The sequence below is a fragment of the Schistocerca gregaria genome, chromosome X (genome assembly GCF_023897955.1).
Source record: "Schistocerca gregaria isolate iqSchGreg1 chromosome X, iqSchGreg1.2, whole genome shotgun sequence".
Lineage (NCBI taxonomy): Eukaryota > Metazoa > Arthropoda > Insecta > Orthoptera > Acrididae > Schistocerca > Schistocerca gregaria.
This window is the reverse complement of record NC_064931.1, coordinates 399,631,392-399,656,993: the sequence shown is the minus strand read 5'-3', so window position 1 is coordinate 399,656,993 and position 25,602 is coordinate 399,631,392. Positions and strand designations below refer to the sequence as shown.

The window sequence follows — 25,602 nt, the reverse complement described above, 5'->3', positions numbered from 1 at the left end:
AGCTCTTCGATTGCATTGCACTATTATACCTTATACACGATATTAACGCCATCTCTATATGTGCATATCGTTATCCCTTGACTTTTGTGAAGTCACTATAGTATCTTGTTTAATGCAGATAAGAACATCCAGACTTGACTTTGAGATGAATAATATGTGTTTTCCTATTTCAGGTGAGTGCTGACTGCCACTCGGAGAAAACACGCTGTGAGTACGCAGGTCGCCTCTAATGCACAGGGAAGCTGACAACCAAACCTGAATGCATCGCTACGTACTGCAAGTGAGATAGTGCTGAGAGAATTTGATTATTAATTCTTAAATAAGGCGACTAGATTTTATCAAACAGGAAATGAAACCTAGCCGTAGTATACCATTACAACAAATTTATTTGTATTTTTGTGAAGTATATATTAAATATGGCAGGAAGTAGTCATGAGGTCGAAACACTCACCAGCTCCACTGTGCACATATTGTGTACTGTTTTGCAATACAGGAAAGAGGAAATAAAGTGGCCCACATCGGGCTCGGAGCGGGAAAACTTACACTCAGGTGGACAACGAGCAATAGGTTTATTAATAACAACCTAAATTCACTCTTCCCCGTCCTGAAGCATTAATGAACAAGAATATAAAATTGTTTAGCTGTTAAAGCAACTGGGTAAGGTTAATACTTTTGGTAAGATTAGCGAGGGCTAGAGCGTTCTCTTAGAATGTCTGGTTCGCTGTCTGATATGAGGGTTGTCCTGAAAGTAAGTTCCGATCGGTCGCGAAATGGAAACCACCGTGAAAACCAGAAATGTTTTATTTGCAACGGTTAGGTACACCTTTCACCTACTTCTCTACATAGTCGCCGCTCCAAATTCGAGTTTTGTCGTAGAGTTGTATCAACTTTCCAATTTCCTCGTCATAGAAAGCAGCCGCCTGTGCTTTCGGCCAGTGAATCTGCACTGATCTGCAGCTAGTTGCCAGTGGAAAAATTTTGCCTCCATAGCGAGCGGTTCACTGTATTGTGGGTGATCAAACACTTCTCATCGGAAACTCTGCAGGAGCGTCTTCATTGCCCCTGCAGTGTGTGGCCGAGAATTGGCATCCTCGACAGCTGCATGATACAGGCGAAACCTCTAACCAGGCCCTCATACTTGGCAGGAGACGCTATTCCCTATGCATCTTTACGTGCTCACTGTTCACTAAAAATTGAAAAGAGCGACGAGACACGCTCGACGGGCGTACTAGACACACTGACCAACACATCTGTGCAAAGCTTTACCGGATTTTCCCAGTGGTTTCCATTTCGCGACCAATCGGAATTTATTTTCTGGACAACCCTCGTATTTTTTTTTTTTTTTTACGGAGCAAGGTGAGACGAGTCACAATACGAAATCGAATACCAAAATCCGGGAGGCCGAACATAGAGGGGCCAAGTCTCAGCATATCAAGAAGCAAGACTTGTTCCAGTTAGTTCCGGTAGTGGCGTACTCCGGTTGGCGAGTTGGCTTGTAAGTGCCGGATACGGGCTGGTTTAAGCAGCGGCTGGCGGATGGTTTGGTCGCGGACTGTTTGCGGCTGTGTGATACGGCGAAAGGAAACAAGTCCTGGGAGCGATGCTGCAGCCAGTGATGCGAGCGCTCTGAGTCGCAGTGGCGGCTTTTTAAATTATCTTCAATAACACGCCCGGTGTTGTCGTACGGACGCGCGCCTGGACTCTTGTTGTCGTTGCCCCTGCAATCGCATGTGTAGGCAACCCGTGGCTCTGTACTGTTATGTTAGTAGGCTATTTCTCAGACATAGCACTAGAAATGTGGAGGCACCTTTCTAACATAAAAAGTCCGTTGATACGAGACGGCAGAGGAGAAAAATCTGTGCGGCTTTTACCATCATCGAATCAATTTTCTGCAGCCGGCATTATGGGTGGTACTCGCTATTTTCAAATGGAAAGGGGGTTATGTGACATATCAAAGAGCTAAATATTTATACGAGAAAAAAATGGTATCTTTCATTGCAGCACAGCTTTATACATTTTCGAGTTATGTCGCAAGTTCTGGTGAAAACAAAAAGACTACATGATGTGTTCGATGCGTTGCCCGGCAAACTGTAAGGTTGTTATCCGCTTCACTCAGTCCTCGTGGACTTCAACCAACGCATGTACCGAAATGCGAGCACGACCATTAATAGTTCGCTCCGTGACCACAGATTGCTGCGAGATGCGGCGAGTGCTACTCTCCGGATTCTTGTACGATGCCAGAATAGTGGTCGATGTTGCTTCATCCTTAGCCATTTCAGATGCTGAAGCTTTCTGTTCGTCTACGACATAGCCAGTTTCACGGAATTTCGCGGTCAGTTGCGCCACCGCGCTCTGAGTAATGAGTAGCCTATCTGCGTGATGTTCGTTGAAATCCCCTGTGATAACACGGATGCTCCTGTCTGCTGATATCAGGACGATCTCAATGCGTTCGGATTATGTTAACGCCATCAGCTTTTACGTCACCTGTTTAAAAAGCAATATCAGTCATATATATTAGCAAGCTGTTAAAATCACCCGGGCCCAGTTGTAGTGTGCTTGTCTAACGGCAACAAAAATTCGACACATAGTTACTGACGGAATTTAAATTTTTTTAAAATCTTGTCATAATCTACTTATTAAAATGTTATTCATTAAAGCTTTAACACAAAAAACTCGTGTCTTACAGTTAGAAACTGTGTATGGCTTGAGGCAACGTAAAGCATGCCGCGCAAATTACCAAGACTGTATTCATCCAGTATTTGAGAATGGGAGCACTTAGAGACTTCCAACAAACCTTACACATAATTTCAGACCTTTTCAAAACATCTTTCTGAAACCCCCACAAAATAATGAAACAGCAAAAGTTTTTCGCTTAATACATTTTTCACTGTTCGTGAAGTAGTTTGTTGCTGCTTTATTACTAATTCTGTTCGCAGCTCATTTTGCAGACGGTATCCACACATACCACTGAATATACCTGCAAAATTATATCACTGTACGACATACAGTTCAAGAGATATGACGTCATAAACATGGCCACGAGTGAAAAATTAGCTTCACTTAAAACGGGCCTGTTTTATACACGACAGTTCTGATTCTACATCTAAATCTACATGGTTACTGTGCAATTCACACTTAAGTGCCTGGCAAGAGGGTTCATCAAACCATTTGCATACTACTTCTGTACCATTCCACTCTCGAATGGCGCGTGGGAAAAAGGAACACCTAAATCTTTCCGTTCGAGCTCTGATTTCTCTTATTTTATTAGGATCATTGCTCCCTACGTAGGTGGGTGTCAGCAAAATATTTTCGTATTTGGAAGAGAAAGTTGGTGATGGATAGTTCGTAAACAGATCTCGCTGCAAAGAAAACCGCGTTTGTTTCAGTGACTACCACCCCAACTCGTGTATCATATCAGTGGCACTCTCACTCCTATTGTGCGATAACACGAAACGAGCTGCCCTTCTTTGCACTCTCTCGATGTCCTCCGTCAATCCTACCTGGTAAGGATCCCACACCGCCGGCAAAATGGTTCAAATGGCTCTGAGCACTATGCGACTTAACTTCTGAGGTCATCAGTCGCCTAGAACTTAGAACTAATTAAATCTAACTAACCTAAGGACATCACACACATCCATGCCCGAAGCAGCATTCGAACTTGCGAACGTAGTGGTCGCTCGGCTCCAGACTGTAGCGCCTAGAACCGCACGGCCACTTCGGCCGTCACCGCGCAGCAATATTGCAGCAGAGGACGGACTAGTGTAATGTAGGCTCTCTCTTTAGTTGGTTTGTCGCAACTTCTAAATGTTCTGCCAACAAAGCGCAGTCTTCGTTTCGCCTTCCCCACAATATTATCTATGTGGTCTTTCCAATTTAAGTTACTCGTAATTGTAATTCCTAGGTATTTAGTCGAATTGACAGCCCTTAGATTTGTGGGATTTATCGTATACCCATAATTTATCGGATTTCTTTTAGTATCCATGTGGATGACCTCGCAATTTTCTTTGTTTAGTGCTAATTGCCACTTTTCGCACCGTATAGAAATTCTCTCTAGATCATTTTGTAATTGGAATTGATCTTCTGATGATTTTACTAGGCGGTAAATTACAGCGTCAGGGGCTGCTCAGATTATCACGTAGATCATTTATGTAAATCAGGAACAGCAGAGGGCCTATGGCACTACCTTGCGAAACGCCATTATCACTTCTGTTCTACTCGATGATGTACCGTCTATCACTACAAACTGTGAACTCTCTGAGAGAAAAGCACTAATCCAGTCACACAACTGAGACGATACTCCATATGCACTCAATTTGATTAATAGTCGCTTGCGAGGAACGATATCAAAAGCGTTCTGGAAATCTAGGAATATGAAATCGACCTGAGATTCCTTGACGGCAGCACTCATTACTTCATGGGAATAAAGAGCTAGCTGTGTTGCACAAGAACGATATTTTCTGAATCCATGTTGGTTATGTATCAATAAGTCATTTTCTTCAAGGTGATTCATAATGTTAGAGTACAGTATATGCTCCAAAATCCTACTGCAAATTGTCAGTGATATGGGTCTGTAATTCAGTGGGTTACTACTATTTCCTTTCTTGAACATTGGTGTGACCTGTGATACTTTCCAGTCTTTAGGAACAGACCTTCCGTCAAGTGAGCGGTTGTATATGATTGCTAAGAAAGGCACTATTGTGTCTGAATACTCTGAAAGGAACCTGATTGATATACCATTTGGACGGGAAGACTTGCCTTTCTTAAGCGATTTGAGTGGTTTCGCAACACCTAAGATATCTACTTTTCTGTCACTCTTGCTAACAGCTGTTCTGGTTTCGAATTCTGGGAAATTTACTTCATCTTCTTTCGTGAAGGAATTACGGAAAGCTGTATTTAGTAACTCCGCTATATTGGCACCATCATCGGTAACATTTCCATTTCCATCGCTATCGCGCAGTGACGGTATTGACTGTTTTGTACCACTGGTGTACTTTACATACGACCAGAATCTCTATGGGTTTTCTACCATATTTTGAGACAATATTTCATTGTAGAAAGTATTAAAAGCATCTCGCATTGACGTCCGCACTAAATTTCGAGCCCCTGTGAAACTTAGCCAGTCTTGGGGATTTTTGTTCTTCTGAATTTGGCGTGCCTTTTTCGTTGCTTCTGCAACAGTGTTCTGATGTGTTTTGCGTACATGGTGGATCATTCCCGTCTCTTATTAACTTATACGGTATGAATCTATCTATTGCTGTCGATACTGTACCTTTGAATTTGAGCCATATCTGGTCTACTCTTACATAATTAGGGAAGGAATGGAGACACTCTTAGCAAGGTCAAGCGAATTTTTATCTGCTGTTTTAAATAGATATATTTTGCGTTTATTTTTAGTGGTTTTGGTTGATATGGTTTTGAGCCTCGCTACAATGACCTTGTGTTCACTAATCCCTGTATCCGTCATGGCGCTCTCTAGTAGATCAAAGTAATTCTCAGAGAAACATTTAGCACAATTTCGGAAGATGTTTTCTGTCTACTACCGTCTTTGAACATGTATTTTCACCAACAAATCGAAAATGGAAAGAAGAGGAAAGATTTCACGTCACGTTGGTGAAGATATCATGTTCTACGGACCCGCACACCTATCTGAAAGGTATTGATGGTCGTGATATTGTTTAAGAGACGGTGGCCACCAAATACAGAAACCTAATCAAGAAAACTAGGGACTATGAACTTTCATAAAGACGTTTCGCTTATGATGGAGTTATCTGTAATGAATTGTTGTCCTAAAAAAGCTCCAAAAATATTCAGTCAGAGTTTGATAAGATTGAAAAGTGGTGCAAGGATTGGCAACTTGCTTTAAATCTACAGAAAAGTAAAACTATGCAATTCACGTAACGGAAAAACATTGTATCCAATGGGTACAACTTCAGTGATTCACAGTTAGTCAGCCAGCTCATACAAACACCTGAGTCTGGTGGGATATGAAAGGGAATTATCACATAGGCTGAGTCGTAGGTAAGGCAGATGGCAGACTTCTGTTCATTGGCAGGATACTGAAAAACTGCAGTCAATCTACAAAGGATCTACTTAAAAATCACTTTGGGGTCCTATTTTAGAATATTGCTCAAGTGTGTGACATCGATACCAGACAGGATGACGGGGGATATTGAACGGATATAAAGTAGGGCGGTACGAGTGGCTACACGTTTGACTCACAGGAGAACGCTAGGTAAATGTTGAGAAACCTAAATTGGCATTCTCTCTTTGCCGATAGACGCAGATTTCCCGGGAAACCTACATACAGAATTCCAAGAACCACTATTAGGTGGAGGAGAGATAGAGATATTCTTACGCCCCCCTTCATATGGATCCCGCATTGAGAACGAAGGCAAGATCAGACAATTACAACACGCACAGAGGTATTCAAGGAGTCATGCTTCCCTCGCTCCGTACCGGATCGAATTGGGTTCAAATAGCTCTGAGCACTATGGGACTTAACATCTGAGGTCATCAGTCCCCTAGAACTTATAACTGCTTAAATCTAACCGACCTAAGGACATCACACACATCCATGCCCGAAGCAGGATTCGAACCTGCGACCGTAGCGGTCGCGCGGTTCCAGACTGAAGCGCCTAGAACCGCGGCCGGTCAATTTTGCTGATCGAAGAGCCCAATGATAACATGGTCTCGAAGACAGTCTCTTTCGAACGTTCCTCCCGTCTTGTGTTCTGAGCTTCTGTGGCGTCTCGTGAAGTGTTCCTCGCGGCCGTGGCTCCAATCCACATGCTGTTGGCGCGCGGCACTACCAGGGGGAGGCCACGACGTTAGGACCACAGATTTACTTAAAGCTTTGTTGTACACCTCTAGTAGACCATTAAAACAGCATAATGTGCAATTAATACGGTGCACTGCTCTGGCAATTTCGAGAAAATCGCAAGACAATGTAACAGATGTATCTGTGCGTAGGCGCCGGCCATTACAGTTCATTGTGGTCAAGTGGTTTGCGTTCGAGCTACGTAAGACGAAAGTGTATAAGGCGACGGTCCGACTCTCACTGAAGCTCAGTCTTCTAATTTTTTTCATCACTGGTCATATTATTTAATGTATATGACATTTGACGAGGTTCGAGTCGTCCCTCGGGCATGGGTGTGTATGTTGTCCATAGCGTAAGTTAGTTTAAGTTAGATTAAGTAGTGTGTAGGCTTAGGGACCGATGACCTCAGCAGTTTGGTCCCATAAGGCATTACCACAAATTTCCAAGGATTATGATCAGCGGTGGTATCGCGGTTCTAGGCGCGCAGTCCGGAATCGTGCGACTGCTACGGTCGCAGGTTCGACTCCAGCCTCGGGCATGGATGTGTGTGATGTCCTTAGGTTAGTTAGGTTTACGTAGTTCTAAGTTCTAGGGGACAGATGACCACAGCAGTTGAGTCCCATAGTGCTCAGAGCCATTTGAACCATTTTTTTTTATTATGATCAGGTGATCTATACTGCCAGAAAAATGACGGCTGATAGTTGTAGCATTTCCGAATGCTTCTGGAGCAGCTGCTCCACTGTCTGTGCAATGTGCGAAGGAGCGTTATTTTGTATAAAAATGATCCTACCCACACATCCACGCTGTTAAAGAGTTGGAATGATTTTTGTGCCTAAAAGACCATCATAGCGTTTACTAGTGACGGCACAGGTGACAGGACCCGCAGGACTCATCTCCTCGAAAAACACTGCCCTACGGTAACCGATGCTGTGAGCCCGCACCCAACAGTCACCTTTGGAGAATGAAAAGACACTGCTCGATATGCGTGCGGATCTTCCGTTACCCATATTGTACAATTATGCGTACTGACGTGTGCTTGGAGATGAAAATGAGCTTCGTCTTTCCACAGAATGTTCCCTGGCTATTCATTTTCCACTTCTATGCCAAGATATTTCAGAGCGAACGTTTGTGTTGCTGGCAAGCCGTCATGAAGCAACAAACGAACAGGAGTGATTTTGAATGGACAGCAATGCAGGGTGTTTCGTAAGATTTTATGCACCGTACTCGCAGCCGGCCGGAGTCGCCGTGCGGTTCTAGGCGCTACAGTCTGGAGCCGAGCGACCGCTACGGCCGCAGGTTCGAATCCTGCCTCGGGCATGGATGTGTGTGCTGTCCTTAGGTTAGTTAGGTTTAATTAGTTGTAAGTTCTAGGCGACTGATGACCTCAGAAGTTAAGTCGCATAGTGCTCAGAGCCATTTGAACCGTACTCGCAGGCATGCCCAACGTTCGGGCAATTCTCCGTGCACTTCATCTTTGCACATCAGCGCTCGATCATACCTGCAGTGCCGTGGCCACATCTTCGACAGACGTCGGATCAACTGCTTTCCTCCCTGTGCCACACTGCACTTCAAAAATATCCGTCTTTTGGAATTTTGAAAAAATTTTCTTCGGTTCTTCAGTAGACATCTGACTAATACTTTTTTTCATATTCTCGAGTATCTGAAACTTCTACAGGGGTACTGGCACGCAGCCGCCGTTCTTGTAAATGAGCTTTACCAGCAGCGCGCGATCGTTCATGGAGATAGCCATGTTGGCGTCTCGGACGCAAAATGAGCAACAGCTGTGCTCCGTGCTTATTCTGACGCTTACAGCGTCATCTATTGGTTAAATTTTCGTCAAAAGTATTGTTTGTTCCATGACGTTTCCGCCTGCGTCAATAATATGCTGTTCAAATTTGGTGTCATTCTGAGCAGTGGTTCTCTTTCTACAGGGTTAAGAAACTGGAAACATAATTATGGACACCCTGTACACCTGGCATTCAGTTCGCTCACACAGGTAAAAATCACAGGGAGAGAGATTAGACGACCGAAGTGACCAGGAGATTGCAATGCGTCTGCCGATTGCCCTCTCCTCGCGCAACACCATATGCATCCTTGACAAGATTGTGACCGCGGTGTGCGTTGTTGCTGCTTCATACCGAAAATGTCAGTACAGTCGTTCATCATCTGTAAATTGATCGCAATATGGATTTAATAGTTTCTGAACATACCGGTTAGCACTAACACTTTCTGGGCCAGTTTAATTTTGGCACTCTGTAGAAGGATTATGGAAGGACGAATTAAAGGTCCATCACCCTGGTTGCAGGAAAATGGCTCTGGCGTTCAGAATAGCCCAAAGGCTCAGCCCCCAGTGCGCCGAGGAATATGTTACACTTTTTGTCAACACCATTGAATGCGCCGATATGGTGCTTCTTGCTCATGCTGTGATCGACCATCACGTTACGGACACGGAATCCCTACAGATAAAGTAAAAAGTGACTTTGTGTTTGTTGTGGGCTGTTTGGGATGGCCTTTTTTTTTTGACCATTGTGGCTGTAATGTTGTGCAACGACAGAACTTTGGCATGGTTCGACGAAGCCGAGAAGACGAAGGCACTTACAGAATAAAACTCGACCGACAAAATTTTGGCGTTTGTTCAGGTATCTTCGCCGATTGTTTAGGTATTAGGGATCCGTGACCTCCAATGGCTTATTATGGAGTAATTGGATGTCGTTTGACTTGTTACCCTCATTAACTGCACTGAAAAAATTTTCACAACAGTGGAAATGTTGACTGTAATGTATTTGGTGGTCTGTCCTAAGAGTCTTTGGGGGCATTTTCAGCAGATATTTGCAGTTCCGTTTTTGCACAGTGTAGCTAGTCAGCGCAAAGAAATAGCGCTCCTCACGTCTTTCACGGGGAGCCCAGTGTGGACGGAAAGCGTCCGTTTGTTTCCCGTTACAAACAGAATGACTTTTAAAGCGGATTTTCCGTGCCCACTCGATAGAGCGGTCCCAGGTTAGTCCAGTTCGATATTTTTTGTTGCTGTGTATTAACAGGAACTGTAAAACTCGAAGAACAACCAGCACTCCCATAAGCGACAACACTGCCCTGGTACGCGCTAACTGCTACCGCCAAGCATGCAGCGCTACTGACTCACTGCTGGAACACTAGTTATTCGTCGTGTTTCACTGTGCCTCTTAATACATATCAATAAAACAGACATCGGGCTAGACTAATTTGGGAACGCTCTATCGAATGGGCGCCCGACTACTCTTATGGGAAACACACCTGCTAGAGAGAGAGAGAGAGAGAGAGAGAGAGAGAGAGAGAGAGAGAGAGTGAGAGTGAGTCTTCTTTGGAAAGAAAACTCCTTGATTCACTCAAGATACCTGTCTTTGACACCAGCCTTACCCACATCACTTTTAGTGCTCTAGTCCTCAAGCTTGCATATGGTACTGCTCGGTTCTGTCCTGGATTCGTTTACCCGACAGGATTAGCTGTAGGTTAACAGTGAAACATAACACTGTGGATAAATTTATGATGAAGAGTTGCCGATATGCACCTCGCATTTGTTTTCACTGAATGCAGTGGAAGAGCGGCTATGCGGAACTTTTCTGCCAGCGACAGTAACCACATCACAGTACTCGTACTTAAGCGTCTGACGATTGTTGCATTACTCTGTGTTTTGCGTTGTACGTTTTCTATTGGCATTACAGGCATTTTCAATGTTGTAAAGGTAATTTTACATAAACATTGTAATAGAATAACAAAAAAATCGTAATTATAATATTATTTTGTAACGACCCACCGGCGACCACGAGTCCCATATACAAAAATATTCATGAAATATTCCCGAATAACCTCCGGAATTTTGTCGGTGGAGTTGGGTTCATCATGCAGAAATAAGAAAGTCTGAAGGTTTAGTATCCTCATTGACGTCTTTGGCAGCTTTCCCACTTCATTCGGAAGATAACAGGCTGACGTACTGTGGCTGGTGGATTACAAAACATTTGAAGCCCAATTTCTTAACGTTTTACGACGCAAACGATGTTTAGGCTTCCGTCAGGCGTTAGGGTGTTTCACGTCTTGCGTGCTGTCTCTCGTAATTTGTTTATGGCGCCTCCCGCAAAAACACATTTTAGTATAATCGTTTATACAGAACGAATGACCTAAAGTTTGGACCGCAAATATTGCGAAAAGGGCTTGTATTGTTAGCCAATCAACAGATTGTAACAATACTTAGAAAGTGTAATTTTTGTTGAAAAATACACGTTCTTAAATGGAACAATGCCTATTAATAAACTAAAAGGAGGGTACGTTAGAATATCAGTGGTACTTGTTGCGGATTTTAGTGCGGGTCGTGTACGAGATATCCTGTTTTCAAAGCTTCTCCACCGACTCTTGTTTGTGCCACTCACCCTGCGTACTTACTAGGTACGATGTTGTTCTGTTGGCTTACAGTGCGCTTGTGTGATCCTTGAGTGCATCGCAACTTGCTAGTTAGTCACTGTGTTACAGTCCAAGCAGTAGGTCTCGAGTGGACGATGTGATTTACAAATGCAGAAAAAGGGCTGTCAATTCGACTAAATACCTAGGAATTACAATTACGAGTAACTTAAAATGGAAATACCACATAGATGATATTGTGGGGAAGATGAAACAAAAACTGCGCTTTGTTGGCAGAACACTTAGAAGCTGCGACAAACCCACTAAAGAGACAGCCTACATTACACTTGTCCGTCCTCTGCTGGAATATTGCTGCGCGGTGTGGGATCCTTACGAGGTAGGATTGACGTAGGACATCGAAAAAGTGCAAAGAAGGGCGGCTCGTTTCGTGTTATCGCTCAATAGGTGTGAGTGTGTCACTGATATGATACGCGAGTTGGGGTGGCAGTCACTGAAACAAAGGCGGTCGTCTTTGCGGTGAGATCTATTTACGAAATTTCAATCACCAACTTTATCTTCTGAATGCGAAAATATTTTGTTGACACCCATCTACGTAGGGAGAAATGATCATCATAATAAAATAAGAGAAATCAGAGCTCGAACGGAAAGATTTAGTTGTTCCTTTTTCCCACGCGCCATTCGAGATTGGAATGTAGAGAAGTAGTGTGAAAATGGTTCGATGAACCCTCTGCCAGGCACTTAAGTGTGAATTGCGGAGTAACCATGTAGATGTAGATGTAGAAAAGTCTCCATGCTCACGATGCATGGAGAGTGTAGGAAGAATGCAGTTATTTCTTGTACGGTGTTTGCGGCAAGATGTCCCAATAGACGTCAGCCATCTCGGCAGTTATTATCAATCTCCTCACCCAGTTCGTGGAAGTGGTAGCGTAACACCTAGGCTATATAACAGAAGGAAACAAGCGACGGGAAGACGAGGGGGAAATTAATGTTCTTGCTGCTGTTGCAGTTGATCGCACGTCAGCTCTCGCGCAAATGGCATGAGCCAGGAAAGTGTCCTAAGCGTTCTCCATCGACATAGGTTCAATTTCTGTCACATTTCTCTCCATCAAGGACTGCATGGAAACGATTGTGAGAACCGTGTTAACTTCTGTACATGGCCATTGAGACAGGGTACTCCACATGTATCGTGTATCTTGTTCAGTGGTCAGGTTACATTTACCAATCATGGCCAAAACTTTTCAGAATCAAATACATGCAGTATTCAAAGAGAAATACGAAAATGTCCTGTTTATGGCCCTACAGCACCTGGAACTTAATAGAATCGGACATGTGGCACCAACTTTAAGTTTCAGCTCAGATGTCAGAGAAGAAGAGAGTTTTACGAAAGTAAGTTTGAAGATTTGCAGAAATCACTCGAGATGATTAAATTTGTAGTTGTATAATTGTGTTTAGTAAGGAGATATTTTATTTGGTTCCCTTGCGTTTCCTATTACTCGTCAAGCTGAGAATTTTTTTTAATTAATTCATTTCGCAATTCAAAGCGTACCGAATTAAGGACAAAGACTTTAGTGTTTCATTTCTAATCAAGATATAAATTTTTAAGGTCTATTAATTCAAGTAAAGGAACTTTACCTCTAAAAATTTGGTGAAAAGACGAATGCTCACAAAAATCAGAAAACTCGTGTTCGAGCCCTAGTCTCGCTCAAATTTCATTTAGTCACGATATGTTCGTTACATTCGATTTCAGCATTTCTGGACATTACTTCACCGATATCATTTCATTTCAGACAAATCAATTCAGCTGATATCTTTACTTGATGTAAGCATTGGCGCCGCGCGAATTGAGTCGCCATGTCACAAATTGCACAACCCCCTCCCCCTCCCCCCCCCCCCTCCCGCCGGAGGTTCGAGTCCTCCCTCGGGCATGTGTGTGTGTGTGTGTGTGTGTGTGTGTGTGTGTGTGTGTGTGTTGTTCTTAGCATAAGTTACCTTAAGTTAATTTAAGTAGTGTGTAAGTCTGGGGATCGATGTAAGCAGTTTGGTCCCTTAGAAATTCACACACATTTTTGTAAGGGTTGGAGTGTTATCCACTTAACCTTTTGAGGACGACTGAAGAGCTACCGTAAAGGGGAGTAGCGGATTATAGTCGGCATTAACTTCCGAGATATCGATGTGCTGACCAAATGCCATTTTGATGTTGCCTTCCAGTCCTTCCCAGTAGAGAAGATGAAGCAATGGTGGTTTAAGCAGCGCGACAGACTGGTTGGTTGGTGCTGGCTCGGAAACAGCGTGGAAATTACGTTAGGCTGTTGGGGCAGGACGTATGTGCCGTGTCGTCTGACAAACAACACTGTTACGTAGATAGTGCCCATGATGTGAGCGACGGGAGGGCAACTAATATTAGTTACGCAGTGCATGGCGGAATAGTTCCGATATTTCACGACAAATGCTTCTGGATGCGCTTTCTACTATTGTTCATAACGAGGTGTGTTCACAAAGTAAGGGAATTTTTGGTTTTAGGGATGAATTCTATTTATTCGTCTATATTAATGTTATCATCTTCAAAATAGTCTCAGTTAGATACTACCTACATGTACCAACGCGTTTTACAATCCCCGAAAAACTCGTGAAACTATCTATGGGAAAGCTTTTAACGTTGTCAATGATGCTTTTTAATTTCAGGTATGCTTGTTAAATCTTTAAAGTTTTCTTTATTTTTGTGAATAGAAAAAGTCGCATGGAGCCGTGTCTGGCGAACATGGAGGCTGGGGCATCGTTACAGTATTGTTTGTGGTCAAAAATTCACGAACAAGCAATGAAGTTTGAGCCGATGCATAAAAGTGGAGGAAAAACCATGAATTGTTAGCTACAAATCAGGGCTTTTTCTCAGATTGTTTCACGTGAACTGCACTGAACTTGTAATGATTGCTCTTTATTGATCGTTCGACCTCAAAGAACCAATGGAGCACAATGTCATTAAAATCGAAGAACGCAGTGAGCATCACCTTCACGTTAGACCGCACCTGTTGAGCATTTTACCGCCTTGGTGATCCAGAATGCTCTCTCTAGACCGACTGAGCCTTCGTTTCGGCGTCGTACAAATGTTTAATCATCCGTTATGACACGTTCCACTAGTTCAGCATAGTTATTAACTTCGACTAGTGGTTCGTGAAAAACTAGCATTCGCCACAGATTTTGGCCGAAGGCCAACACTATCGCAAAAATTTTCATGTGACACATTTCATACCCAAATGATTCTAAAAAAAATCAAGGCATGAGCTAACTGATACGCCATCATCAACGACTTCTCTATTGTGGTTCGCCGTTATCATTCCTTTCACTTTTTTCACGATTTCATCGGTTGATGATGTGCTGGGGCTCACACCTTCAACATCTACACGACCTCTTCCTAAACGCTTTTACCACTTGTAAAACTCTTTTTTGTCATAGCTGATTCACCAAAAGCAATATCTAACATTTCTAAAACTTTTCGTTTTAGTAGCAAATTCTCTAATCTATTTTGAACAAAATAAATAATCGCAGATTTTACCAAAACATATGTTGCGTTTACGACAGCTGACAGTGGACTAAATATCCGCTATAGCTAACACTGTAGAGATGCTTTTCAGACATGGTTACCAACTCAACAACAAAAATATATCAATTTAACACGTAAAATTACAGAATTCCGCGTTATTTTGTGAATACACCTTGTACTTGCCCCGCCGTTACTCAGACTGATACTGTATTGATACGTCTGTCTGTATTTGTGGGACGAAGCGAGTTCGGCTTGTGGAGATCAGTTTTCCTATGCCTTGGCGGTGTAAAAAGTTGAAGCTTCAAAGTTAATGCACTCAAAGGATACGTTCATTTATATCACATATTTTGAGAATTGCAAACTCCTCAAAACCTATACAGTTCTTACCGTTAGCCTACGGTCATGAAATTTGGCAAGAAGCTAGATTTAACAGTACAAGTAAAGAGAAAAACCTAAAATTGTTAATCTGCAATTATATCACACGAAGAAATATTTCTTTTGTCGTACGTTGTCCGACTTGAACTCAAAGTTAAAACATTTTCGAAAGTCTTGGAATTACCAGGTCCGATATCCTGTCAGGGTTGCTGTCTTTAACAGGCAAATATATTCGGGATTATCGATTACCGGGATGGATGAACTGTTTGTATATATAATTATATATACAAATCCTGAGAGCGCCATTTTTTTTTTCATTCTAAGGAGGGGGTCCCACTGACCCACCTCACCCTGTCCCCCTCCCTTTACACTCGTTACGCCCATGAGTATTACGTGAAAACATTGGCTGCGGCAATACTATTTGTAAAGAAGGCCAATAGGTATGTGTATTGAAGTTGCGGGTCCTTTGGTAACATATGCGATACCGACCACACGGGTCGCCACTAGAAAAACAAAGACGCTGGCCGCTGTTAATCGACGGACGCTGGTTTTCGTAATAAAGCGTGAACGGCTGCTGTCAGCCATCTCCCTCCACAGATCGTCACTTCCTCTGGAGCGGCGCGCTCGTGCTTCACTTTTTGAGGGCGCCAAGGCCGGCTGGCAAGCCGTATTAGACGACTCGGAGACTTTCAGGGACAACGGGCGCGTCCGGCAGGCCGTTACGTAACGGTCAGCGCGGAAGGCGAGTTGGCTACACTTTCATCAGAGCCCCCGTTAATGGCTGGAATTTGTCGTCTGACCGACCGTTAGTCCATGAACATCTCATTCTCACTGCCAGCAGCAGTAAGATGCTGCAGAATTCATGATCGATCTCGTAATTCCACGTGCTAACGTGCGGTGATCTCCCCAATGTTGTACAAGCCCATCCAAAGTAAATGTAGCGATTAAAAACGGCCAGAGCTGTTTAATGCGTAGCGATACGTCGATGGGAATTGCAGAGAATATAAAATAAAGTGCAACATTTCGATCGTTGCGAAAGCGCAGTTAGTCGGAGGCAGACGTCAACGTCTTCCAAACCGTTCTGCTCTTGGCTACATCAATTTCCTGACGTGACTCACAGATTTTTTGTGGGGTTATGTGAAAAACCTTGTGTATGTGCCTCCTTTCCCGGAAACAATTTCGGAATTCAAAATACGCGCTGCTAATATTTTCGCGTCGTCGACTCCGCGTTAGCTTTAGAATAAAAAAAAATAGTTCAAATGGCTCTGAGCACTGTTGGACTTAACATCTGATGTCATCAGTCCCCTAGAACTTAGAACTACTTTAACCTAACTAACCTAAGAACGTCACACACATCCATGTCCGGGGCAGGATTCGAACCTGCGACCGTAGCGGTCGCGCGGTTCGAGACTGAAGCGCCTAGAACCGCTAAGCCACACCGGCTGGCATTTTTTTTACAGATTGCCTGAGGATGAACCGATAAGTGTTGCGAAACGGTCGCAGATGTAATGAAAATCATTAATACAGCCAATTCGGAATTTTCTTTGGAAAAATGTCAAAGTTTGGCTGTGGTTGCCCGCACTACAAAAAAACTTTTACAGTTGTTTTGTGTCAGAAACTGTATGCATTGCCTTTCACGGCACTTAAGCGTTAATCTGTTCTCTGACAGCCTCGTGACGATGTTACCGACTAGCCTATTAGTTAGATCATTTTCATTACCCATCGCATTGCACTCGTGAATGGATTACAAGACAATTTTGAAAAAAAAAACAATAGCTATTACAAACGCCTATAATTACTTTTGTACAAAAAATAATATAATAATAACTCGTACAAATTATTCGATCTCCCAATTCTGAGTTATCAATTAAACTTTTAAACAACCAGTTTTTTTAATGTAACAAGAGTGTATTCACATACGCTATTGATAACATAGTAACGTTGAACATTACACTGTACCCACTCCCCACCATTCACGTCCAATATACCGCCATCTGGTGAAAGCGGTAGTTAAAATTTAAAAATCTTTTTTTTTTTTTTAAATTTAAATGATGGGAGCGGCAACGACCTAGAAAATAAAATACGATGCTGATATGAAAGATTTCTCTTGTATGTGTATTTTTGGGCTACAGGTGAATGTAATGGATGCGTATACGGTTCAGTATTGTGTGTGTGCTTTAGAATAAGATGATGAGAGAAGGGCGAAGGCAGCACATTGCTTGCTCCTCTCTAATACCATCAACAGGACCGCCGAACTTAGCGTCCCCATCCGACGGATGGGTCACCATCAACAGTTTCACACGCCGTGCTTCATGGCATAAATGGTAAAGGTTTGGAGTTTAATCTGGGACATTGGCGGGAAGACAGATAGATTTGGAAATTTACGCCACCACCTCTCTTCCTCTTACTGGCCAAATACTGACAGTGAAAATTTCGTCCACCACTAGCACCCCAACGACTTACTTCGAAGACGAACGGCAGTGCACAGGAGTGCATAGTTACCTCGGTAAATGGAGGTGGGTAGGCGATTAGTAAGAGCAGAAAAGGTTTGCTACAGAATGGGCGAGGAAAGGAATATATGCGGAAATAGTAATGACGGGGCAAGATGATGAGACATGTTGTAAGACACCAGGAAACTATTTTCAGAATACTGGGAGGAGCCGTAGAGGGGAAGGCTGAAATTCGGGAATACAGGGTGGCCAGAAACAGTCTGTAAAGCTTGTAAGGGTATTGCAGGGGAGGCTGTGTAGAGAAATAATTAAGAGAAAAAAAAATTCGATACGTTGGCGCTGTTCCGAGTTATTTAGAATTGGAGTTACCCAATCAGGTTGTTGCGCGCGCGAATTCCATCATCCTGCCAGAGGCTGTGTCGCCAAACACGTTCTTCGGTTTGGTCAAACCGAACAAACGTAGCTTATGCTCACCTAGCTTGACTTATCACTTCGAAAATGCGCATTTTAACTGGTAATGATGATTTCAACAAGTGATAACTCACGAGCCCACAGATGTCTGCGCACTGCCGCATTTAAGCTCGTGCAAGTGGTCGAATTTGCGCGCACAACGACCTGATTGATAACTTCAATGCTAAGTAACTCGGAAACAGCGCAACGTATCGAACCTTTTTCTTAACATTTATTTCTCAGCACAATCTCCCCTGCAACGCCCGTAGAAGCTTTCCAGATTGTTTCTGACCATCTTTTACACGCAAAATAGTTGAGGACGTTGGAAACCATATTTTCGTCTTTCATTATGAATTAATTAGCAACTCGGGACAAATAATCCAGAGTGATTCTCGGGCGATAGTTCTTTCGTAGGAAACCTGATAATTTCTGAATTTTTCTTCCCAGATCCTTCACCCCTCCACAGTAGCTAGTTGCCAAGCCTTCACTCGGCGTTAATAATGGTAGGCTAGTTTTGATTGTGTTCTGAAATAGATACTTTCTTGTACTTCAGTGAAGGATTGCGCTAGCGACGCGAAAACATTGTTCGAATATGGTGTCATACAAAGTTGGAGCAATCTTTCATTAACATTTACCATATGTGTTTGTTGTTATCAGTTCGATGACTGGTTTTTGATGTAGCTCTCAACGCTAATCTTCCCTGTGCTAGCCTCGGTATCTCTACACAACTACTGCAGACTACATATCTTAATCTGGTAACTGCATTAAAACCTTGATCTCCATTTACACTTGTTACCCCTCACACTTCTCTCTGTAACCAATCTGACGGTTCCTTCATGCCTACAACCGATCGTTTTTTTACAACAAGTTTACTTTCTCACCATTTCGATTCAATACCTCCACATTAGTAATTCGATATACCCACCTAATGTTAAACATTCTTCTGTTGCACGACATTACAAAAGCTCTTCTATTGTCTGAACAGTTTATCGTCAACGTTTCACTTCCCCGCGAGGCTATACTCCAGAGAAATGCCTTCAGAAGAGAGTAACATTTCAATTTATATTAGAAGTTAAAAAGTTTCTCGTTTCCAGAGTCTCTTTTCCTGCTATTGTCAGTCTGCATTTTATAGCCTGTCTGCTTCGGCCATCATCACTTGGTTTGCTGCCAAAACGACACCACGCATGTCCTACTTATAGTGTTTCATTTGATAACATAATTCCCTCAGCATAGCCAGATTTTAATCAACTACATTTTATTACCCTTGTTATATGCACCTGTAAGAGTAAATTGTAGCTGGAACTGGACCATTGTACTATAAGCTGACGATGTCGAAAATACACTATTAAAAAAAGAAATGAATATATAATCTAGCGCGCGACGTTTGAAACGAAATTCTTTTAATAATAAGAAATATTTCTGTCCGTACAGGTTGCTGTTAAACGTTTTTTAATGCAATTATATAAAACAATGATAAAATTAGGACTCGAATGCTTTGGCTGTCAGTGAGACAGGGATGCAGCCGGTCAGGCAGCATCTCCGTAACCTGAGAAGGCCGCGTGTCATTCACGCATCTCACGCATGGCTGCCATCAGATCCCTCCCTCCCTCCCTCCCCCCCCCCCTTTGCCTCTCCCGCTTTTTCTACACACCCTCCCCTCATGGCTGTATAACTCGCGTGTTGCCCGAAGAGTGGAGCACTAGCCACGTGTAATGCCATCGCGGACACAGCAAGGCGGAGAAAGATCGAAATCAATAGCATTGTATATAGCGAGCTATGTGCAGTTATTTTCAGCGTAAATCAGAAGGTAGACTATAAATCACCTATTCAGAAAAATCACAATACAAATAGTTTGAACAATGATCGTTTTACATTATCTACACACGCAGAATACATACAGCTAGGCAATTTTAACTTCACACCGGCTGTAGCGAAAATAAGACATAAAAAACCTCAGCAGAGATAGACGAGTATATACCTGCAGATTACAGTGTAAATGTAATCACGGTAGTACAGAAAATTTCATAAACACGCGTTGTTGTTGTGGTCTTCAGTCCTGAGACTGGTTTGATGCTGCTCCCATGCTACCCTATCCTGTGCAAGTTTCTTCATCTCCCAGTACCTACTGCAACCTTCATCCTTCTGAATCTGCTTAGTGTATTCATCTCTTGGTCTCCCTCTACGATTTCTACCCTCCACGCTGCCCTCCAATACTAAATTTGTGATCTCTTGATGCCTCAGAACATGTCCTACCAACCGGTCTCTTCTTCTGGCCAAGTTGTGCCACAAGCTCCTCTTCTCCCCAATCCTATTCAATGCCTCCTCATTAGTTATGTGATCTACCCATCTAATCTTCAGCATTCTTCTATAGCACCACATCTCGAAAGCTTCTATTCTCTTCCTATCCAAACTATGTATCTTCAATGTTTCACTTCCATACATGGCTACACTCCATACAAATACTTTCAGAAACGACTTCCTGACACTTAAATCTATACTCGATGTTAACAAATTTCTCTTCTTGAGAAACGCTTTTCTTGCCATTGCCGGTCTACATTTTATATCCTCTCTACTTCGACCATCATCAGTTATTTTCCTCCCCAAATAGCAAAACTCCTTAACTACTTTAAGCATGTCATTTCCTAATCTAATTCCCTCAGCATCACCCGATTTAATTCGACTACATTCCATTATCTTCGTTTTGCTTTTGTTGTTGTTCATCTTATATCCTCCTTTCAAGACACTGTCCATTCCGTTCAACTGCTCTTCCAAGTCCTTTGCTGTCTGACAGAATTACAGTGTCATCGGCAGACCTCAAATTTTTTATTTCTTTTCCAAGGTTTTTAATACCTACTCCGAATTTTTCTTTTGTTTCCTTTACTGCTTGCTCAATATACAGATTAAATAACATTGGGGAGAGGCTACAACCCTGTCTCACTCCCTTCCCAACCACTACTTCCCTTGACTCTTATAACTGCCATCTGGTTTCTGTACAAATTGTAAATAGCCTTTCGCTCCCTGTATTTTACCCATGCCACCTTCAGATGTCGTATTAAACTAAAACGGTTTTGTGTACTTTGTATTTATGAAATGTTATTGATGCAACGTGCGACACACTGAATTAGACTTTTTGGCTGGTTAGCATATTCTTTTTGAAGGTAGTCAGACATAAAACTAACTTCAGACATACTGCATGGAAAATCGGTAGGTTTTAACGGTTTATATAAATGACCTAATGGATAACGTCGGAAGTTAATGATGTTTTTCGCGGGTGATGTTGTTTTATCCATTAATGTATGATAATACGGTTGCAGAATAATCACTGGAGGCAGTCACATCCATTGAATATATGGGAGTATGCGTAAGGGGCTATTTAAAGTGGAACAACCAAATAATATACTAGTCGCAGATAACGCAGATGGCAGATTGAGATTTATCGGAAGAATCCCAAGGAAGTGTAATCCACACACGATGGACGTAGCGTAGGAAACACTCGATCGACCGATATTGCAGTAGTGTTCGTCTGTCGGGGACCCTTACCAGACAGGGCGAACGGAGGAAATAGAGAAGATCCTAAGGAGAGTAGCGCGTTTCGTCACAGGTTCGTTTGTGTAGGTGATATCTTCAGTACGAAAACAGGTTTGACGCAACTCATGCTGCTCTATCCTGTGCAAGCCTCATTATCTCCGAATAACTACTATAACGTACATGCTTCTGAGTCTGCGTACTGTACTCATTCCTTGGTCTCTTTCTACAATTTTTACCCCCACGTTTCCCCCGAATATTAAATTGGTGATCCCTTGATGTCTCAGAATGTGTTCTATCAACCGACCACTTTTTCTAATCAAGTTGTGCCACAAATTTCTGTTCTCCTCAGTTCTATTCAGTACCTCCTCATTAGTTATGTGATGTACCCATCTGATCTTCTGCATCCTTCTGTAGTACCACATTTCAAAAGCTTTAATTCTCTTCTTGTGAAAACTGTTTATCGTCCATATTTCACTTCCGTACAGTAGTTTCAGAACAGAATTCCTAATACTTCAATCTATATTAAATGTTAACCAGTTTCTTCTCTTCAGTAACAGTTTTCTTGCCATTGCCAGTCTACAGATTATATCTTCTCTACTTTGTTCATCATCAGTTACTTTGTTGCCCAAATAGGAAAACTCGACTGCTTTAAGTGTCTCGTTTCTTAATCTAAGCGTCAACTGATTTTATTCTACTTCCTTCCATTATCCTTGTCTTGCTGTTGCTGATGTTCATCTTATATTCACTTTTCAATACACTGTCCATTCCGTTCAGCTTCTCTTCCAAGTCTTTTCCTGTCTCTGACAGAATTACAATGCCATTGGCAAACCTCAAGGTTTTTATTTCTTCTCCCTTAACTTCAATTCCTACTCCAAATTTTTCTTTGATTTTCTGTACCTCTTGCTCAATCAACAGATTGAGTAACATCGGCGGTAGACTATAAACCTGTTTCAATCCCTTCTCAACCAATGCTTCCCTTTCTTGCCCCTCGATTCTTGTATCTGCCGTCTGGTTTTTGTACAAGTTACAAATAGCCATTCGCTCCCTGTTTTGTACCCCAGCAACCTTCAGAATTTCAAAGAGAGTATCCAGTCAACGTTCTCAAAAGCTTTCTCTAAGTCTACAAATGCTAGAAACGTAGGTTTGCCTTTCCTTAACCTATCTTCTAAGTTAAGTCGTAGGGTCAGTATTGCTTCGTGTGTTTCTACATTGCTCCGGAATCCGAACTGGTCTTCCCCGAGGTCGACTTCCACCAATTTCTCCATTCTTCTATGAGGAATTAGTATTAATATTTTGCAACCATGACGTATTAAACTGATAGTTCGGTAATGCTGACACCTGTCATCACATGCTTTCCTTGCATTTGAAATTATTACATTCTTTTCGAATACTGAGGGTATTTCGCCTCATACATTGTGAACATGGGCCTTGTTTCGACATATGTTTTCCATTTCTCTTTCAAAATCTTTTCGCAGTACCCTATCTCCCATCTCATCTTCATCTACGTCCTCTTCCATTTCTATAATTTTGCCTTGAATTTAACATCCTCCTTCCAACTTTCAACTTTCCTTTCATTCAGGCTCGTTTAGTAAGAGCGAAAGCGTTATGGAAATGCTCACCCAAGTACCGTGTCACACGGCAGACGCTTCAAGAGAGGCGCAGTGCTTCGCAGTGCGGTTTACCGTTAAATTTCCGAGAGTCACCCAGTATGTTGCCTCCTCCTACGTGTATATTTCGAAAGGACCATGATTGTAAAATCAGAGTGATTAGAGTTCACATGGAGATATACCAGCAATCGTTCTTCCTGCGCAATCTCTGCGATTAATTTTTTTAAAAAATGGGGGGGGGGGGGAGGGGGTAGTACCACTGCTACACAAAATACCATCCGCAACAAGCCATGAGGTATCTTGCGGATTATGGACCTAGACGAAGGCATTCTCCTGTTATGGGGGAAGGCCCCTGGTCCAAATGGCTGTGAGCACTATGGGACTTAACATCTGAGGTCATCAGTCCCCTGGACTTAGAACTACCTAAACCTAAAAAAACCTAAGGACATAACACACATCCATGCACGAGGCAGGATTCGAACCTGCGACCGTAGCAGTCGCGCGGTTCCGGTCTTGACGCGCCTAGAACCGGAAGGCCCCTGTTACTGCACTCGATGTATGAGGCACGTTCAGTCAGTACCCGGTGATGAGATTGTATAGTATTGAAATCAACAGTACCTAAATTGAACATAAAAATGAAATGTGTGGTGGAGCTGCGTGAAGAAAATATTATGATTGGAATAAATTAAACAAGAAGCAGAAATAGCTTGCTTTCATGTTATACCCACAATGGATTCCAGATAAATAATCTTTGAATTTATAATTCGGAAATTGTCCGTGTCTGTCTCTTCGTCTCGGCTCTCATTTTTGGGCTGCTATCTGCACAAAAAGGCTGAGACGTTTCCAGGCGTTCGGCCGCCGAAGTGAAAGGATTTTGTTGCATGAGATAATACACTTCACTTTACACAAATTCAAGAAAAAAAGGTGTTTCTTGACACAATGACAATAATGTTATTACATGACCCTTTTTACACGTGTCAAACATTATTGTGTCGCATTCTTAATAGAGCAAAATGACGTATGTACATCTTAATAACATCAAATTACGTATAATCTGTCTTTCGTTTTCAATGCAGTAATGTAATCAGTGTAAATAAGCATTGTAAACTGCTTTCCGTTTGATCAGGCGTGGCTACAATATCCTAAGAATTGGCTTCTGCACCTCGTTACCTATAAATTTGTTTATCGCCAGGTTTCTTATTACCCCTTATATGAAAATATATTTCAGATTTGATGACCTATTCAATACCCCTGAGGATCATTTCTCATAAGATCCGCGGAAGGTGCATTAGGATTTTTTGTTGTTGTTGTAAATATGTATTATGTATTGTTTTATGACATCTTCATTACTGAGGATCTCGTCGCCATGGCTCTATGAAACAAATTATTTAATCGAATCGAAATCATCGTGCTCTTAGACTCCCTGAGGACCATACATTGTCGCAATGACCTGCAGATTGCACTTTGATTGCACGAAAAAGGCGATGTTGCCTCTAGGGGTGTGAAGCTAGAGAGGCGAACAACAGGCAAGTGATAGATAACATTACGCCAGAAAAACAATTTTGGCGCGATAAATACGAGAAAGTAGAATCACAGACGTGAATAAATAGTCACAGCAATGTTTGGTCAGACTCGTGGTCCATTAGTCCAACATAGCAATTCTCTAGGAGTTGATGCTTACAATGACAGTCACTTGAATACAGAGAAGATATCCTGCCTAACTGTTCGTCATTGGCAGACTGAAAGTGTGCTATATAGATCGCTTACCAAATAAGTCATCGATGTATTGTCATATCCTATTACGTTCGACCGAATCAACCAACTGTCCGGCTGGTCCTGGCGGACGTTAGTCCTCCCTCGGGCATGGGTGTGTGTGTTTGTCCTTAGGATAATTTAGGTTAAGTAGTGCGTAAGCTTAGGGACTGATGACCTTAGCAGTTAAGTCCCATAAGATTTCACGCACATATGAACTTTTTTTTGAAACAACCAACCAGCTAATGCCTGAATAACATAGGAAAATCGTGTTCTTTATCTACATACACTAATAGGACTAAATATTATGACCACATGCTTATGAGCCTCATGGTCCACATTTGGAACGGAATATAACAGTGATTCTGCGTCGCATGGATTCGTCAAGGCCGGCCGGAGTGGCCGAGCGGTTGTAGGCGCTACATTCTGGAGCCGAGCGACCGCTACGGTCGCAGGTTCAAATCCTGCCTCTGGCATGGATGTGTGTGATGTCCTTAGGTTAGTTAGGTTTAATTAGTTCTAAGTTCTAGGCGACTGATGACCTCAGAAGTTAAGTCGGATAGTGCTCAGAGCTATTTGAACCATTTTTTTGATTCGTCAAGTCCGTGGTAGGTTTTCGCAGGTATGTGTCACCAGATGTGTATTCACAAGTCATGCGATTCCCGTAAATTGTGTGCTGGTGGTAATGCGCAGAGC

General features: G+C 42.5%; 1 protein-coding gene across 2 annotated transcripts in view; it reads left to right on the top strand.

The window, feature by feature from the left end:
• The window catches only part of LOC126299364 (amidophosphoribosyltransferase-like), a 231,117-nt gene that overhangs the window by 125,064 nt on the left and 80,451 nt on the right, over window positions 1–25,602 (top strand). Inside the window, exon 2 of one of the 2 annotated variants that reach the window (XM_049991225.1) lies at window positions 174–280. The exons of the other annotated variant lie outside the window; for it this stretch is intronic. Coding sequence (XP_049847182.1) covers window positions 260–280 — 21 coding nt within the window. The 5' untranslated portion in view covers window positions 174–259. The remainder of the gene's footprint in view (window positions 1–173; window positions 281–25,602) is intronic. 2 annotated transcript variants of the gene reach the window in all.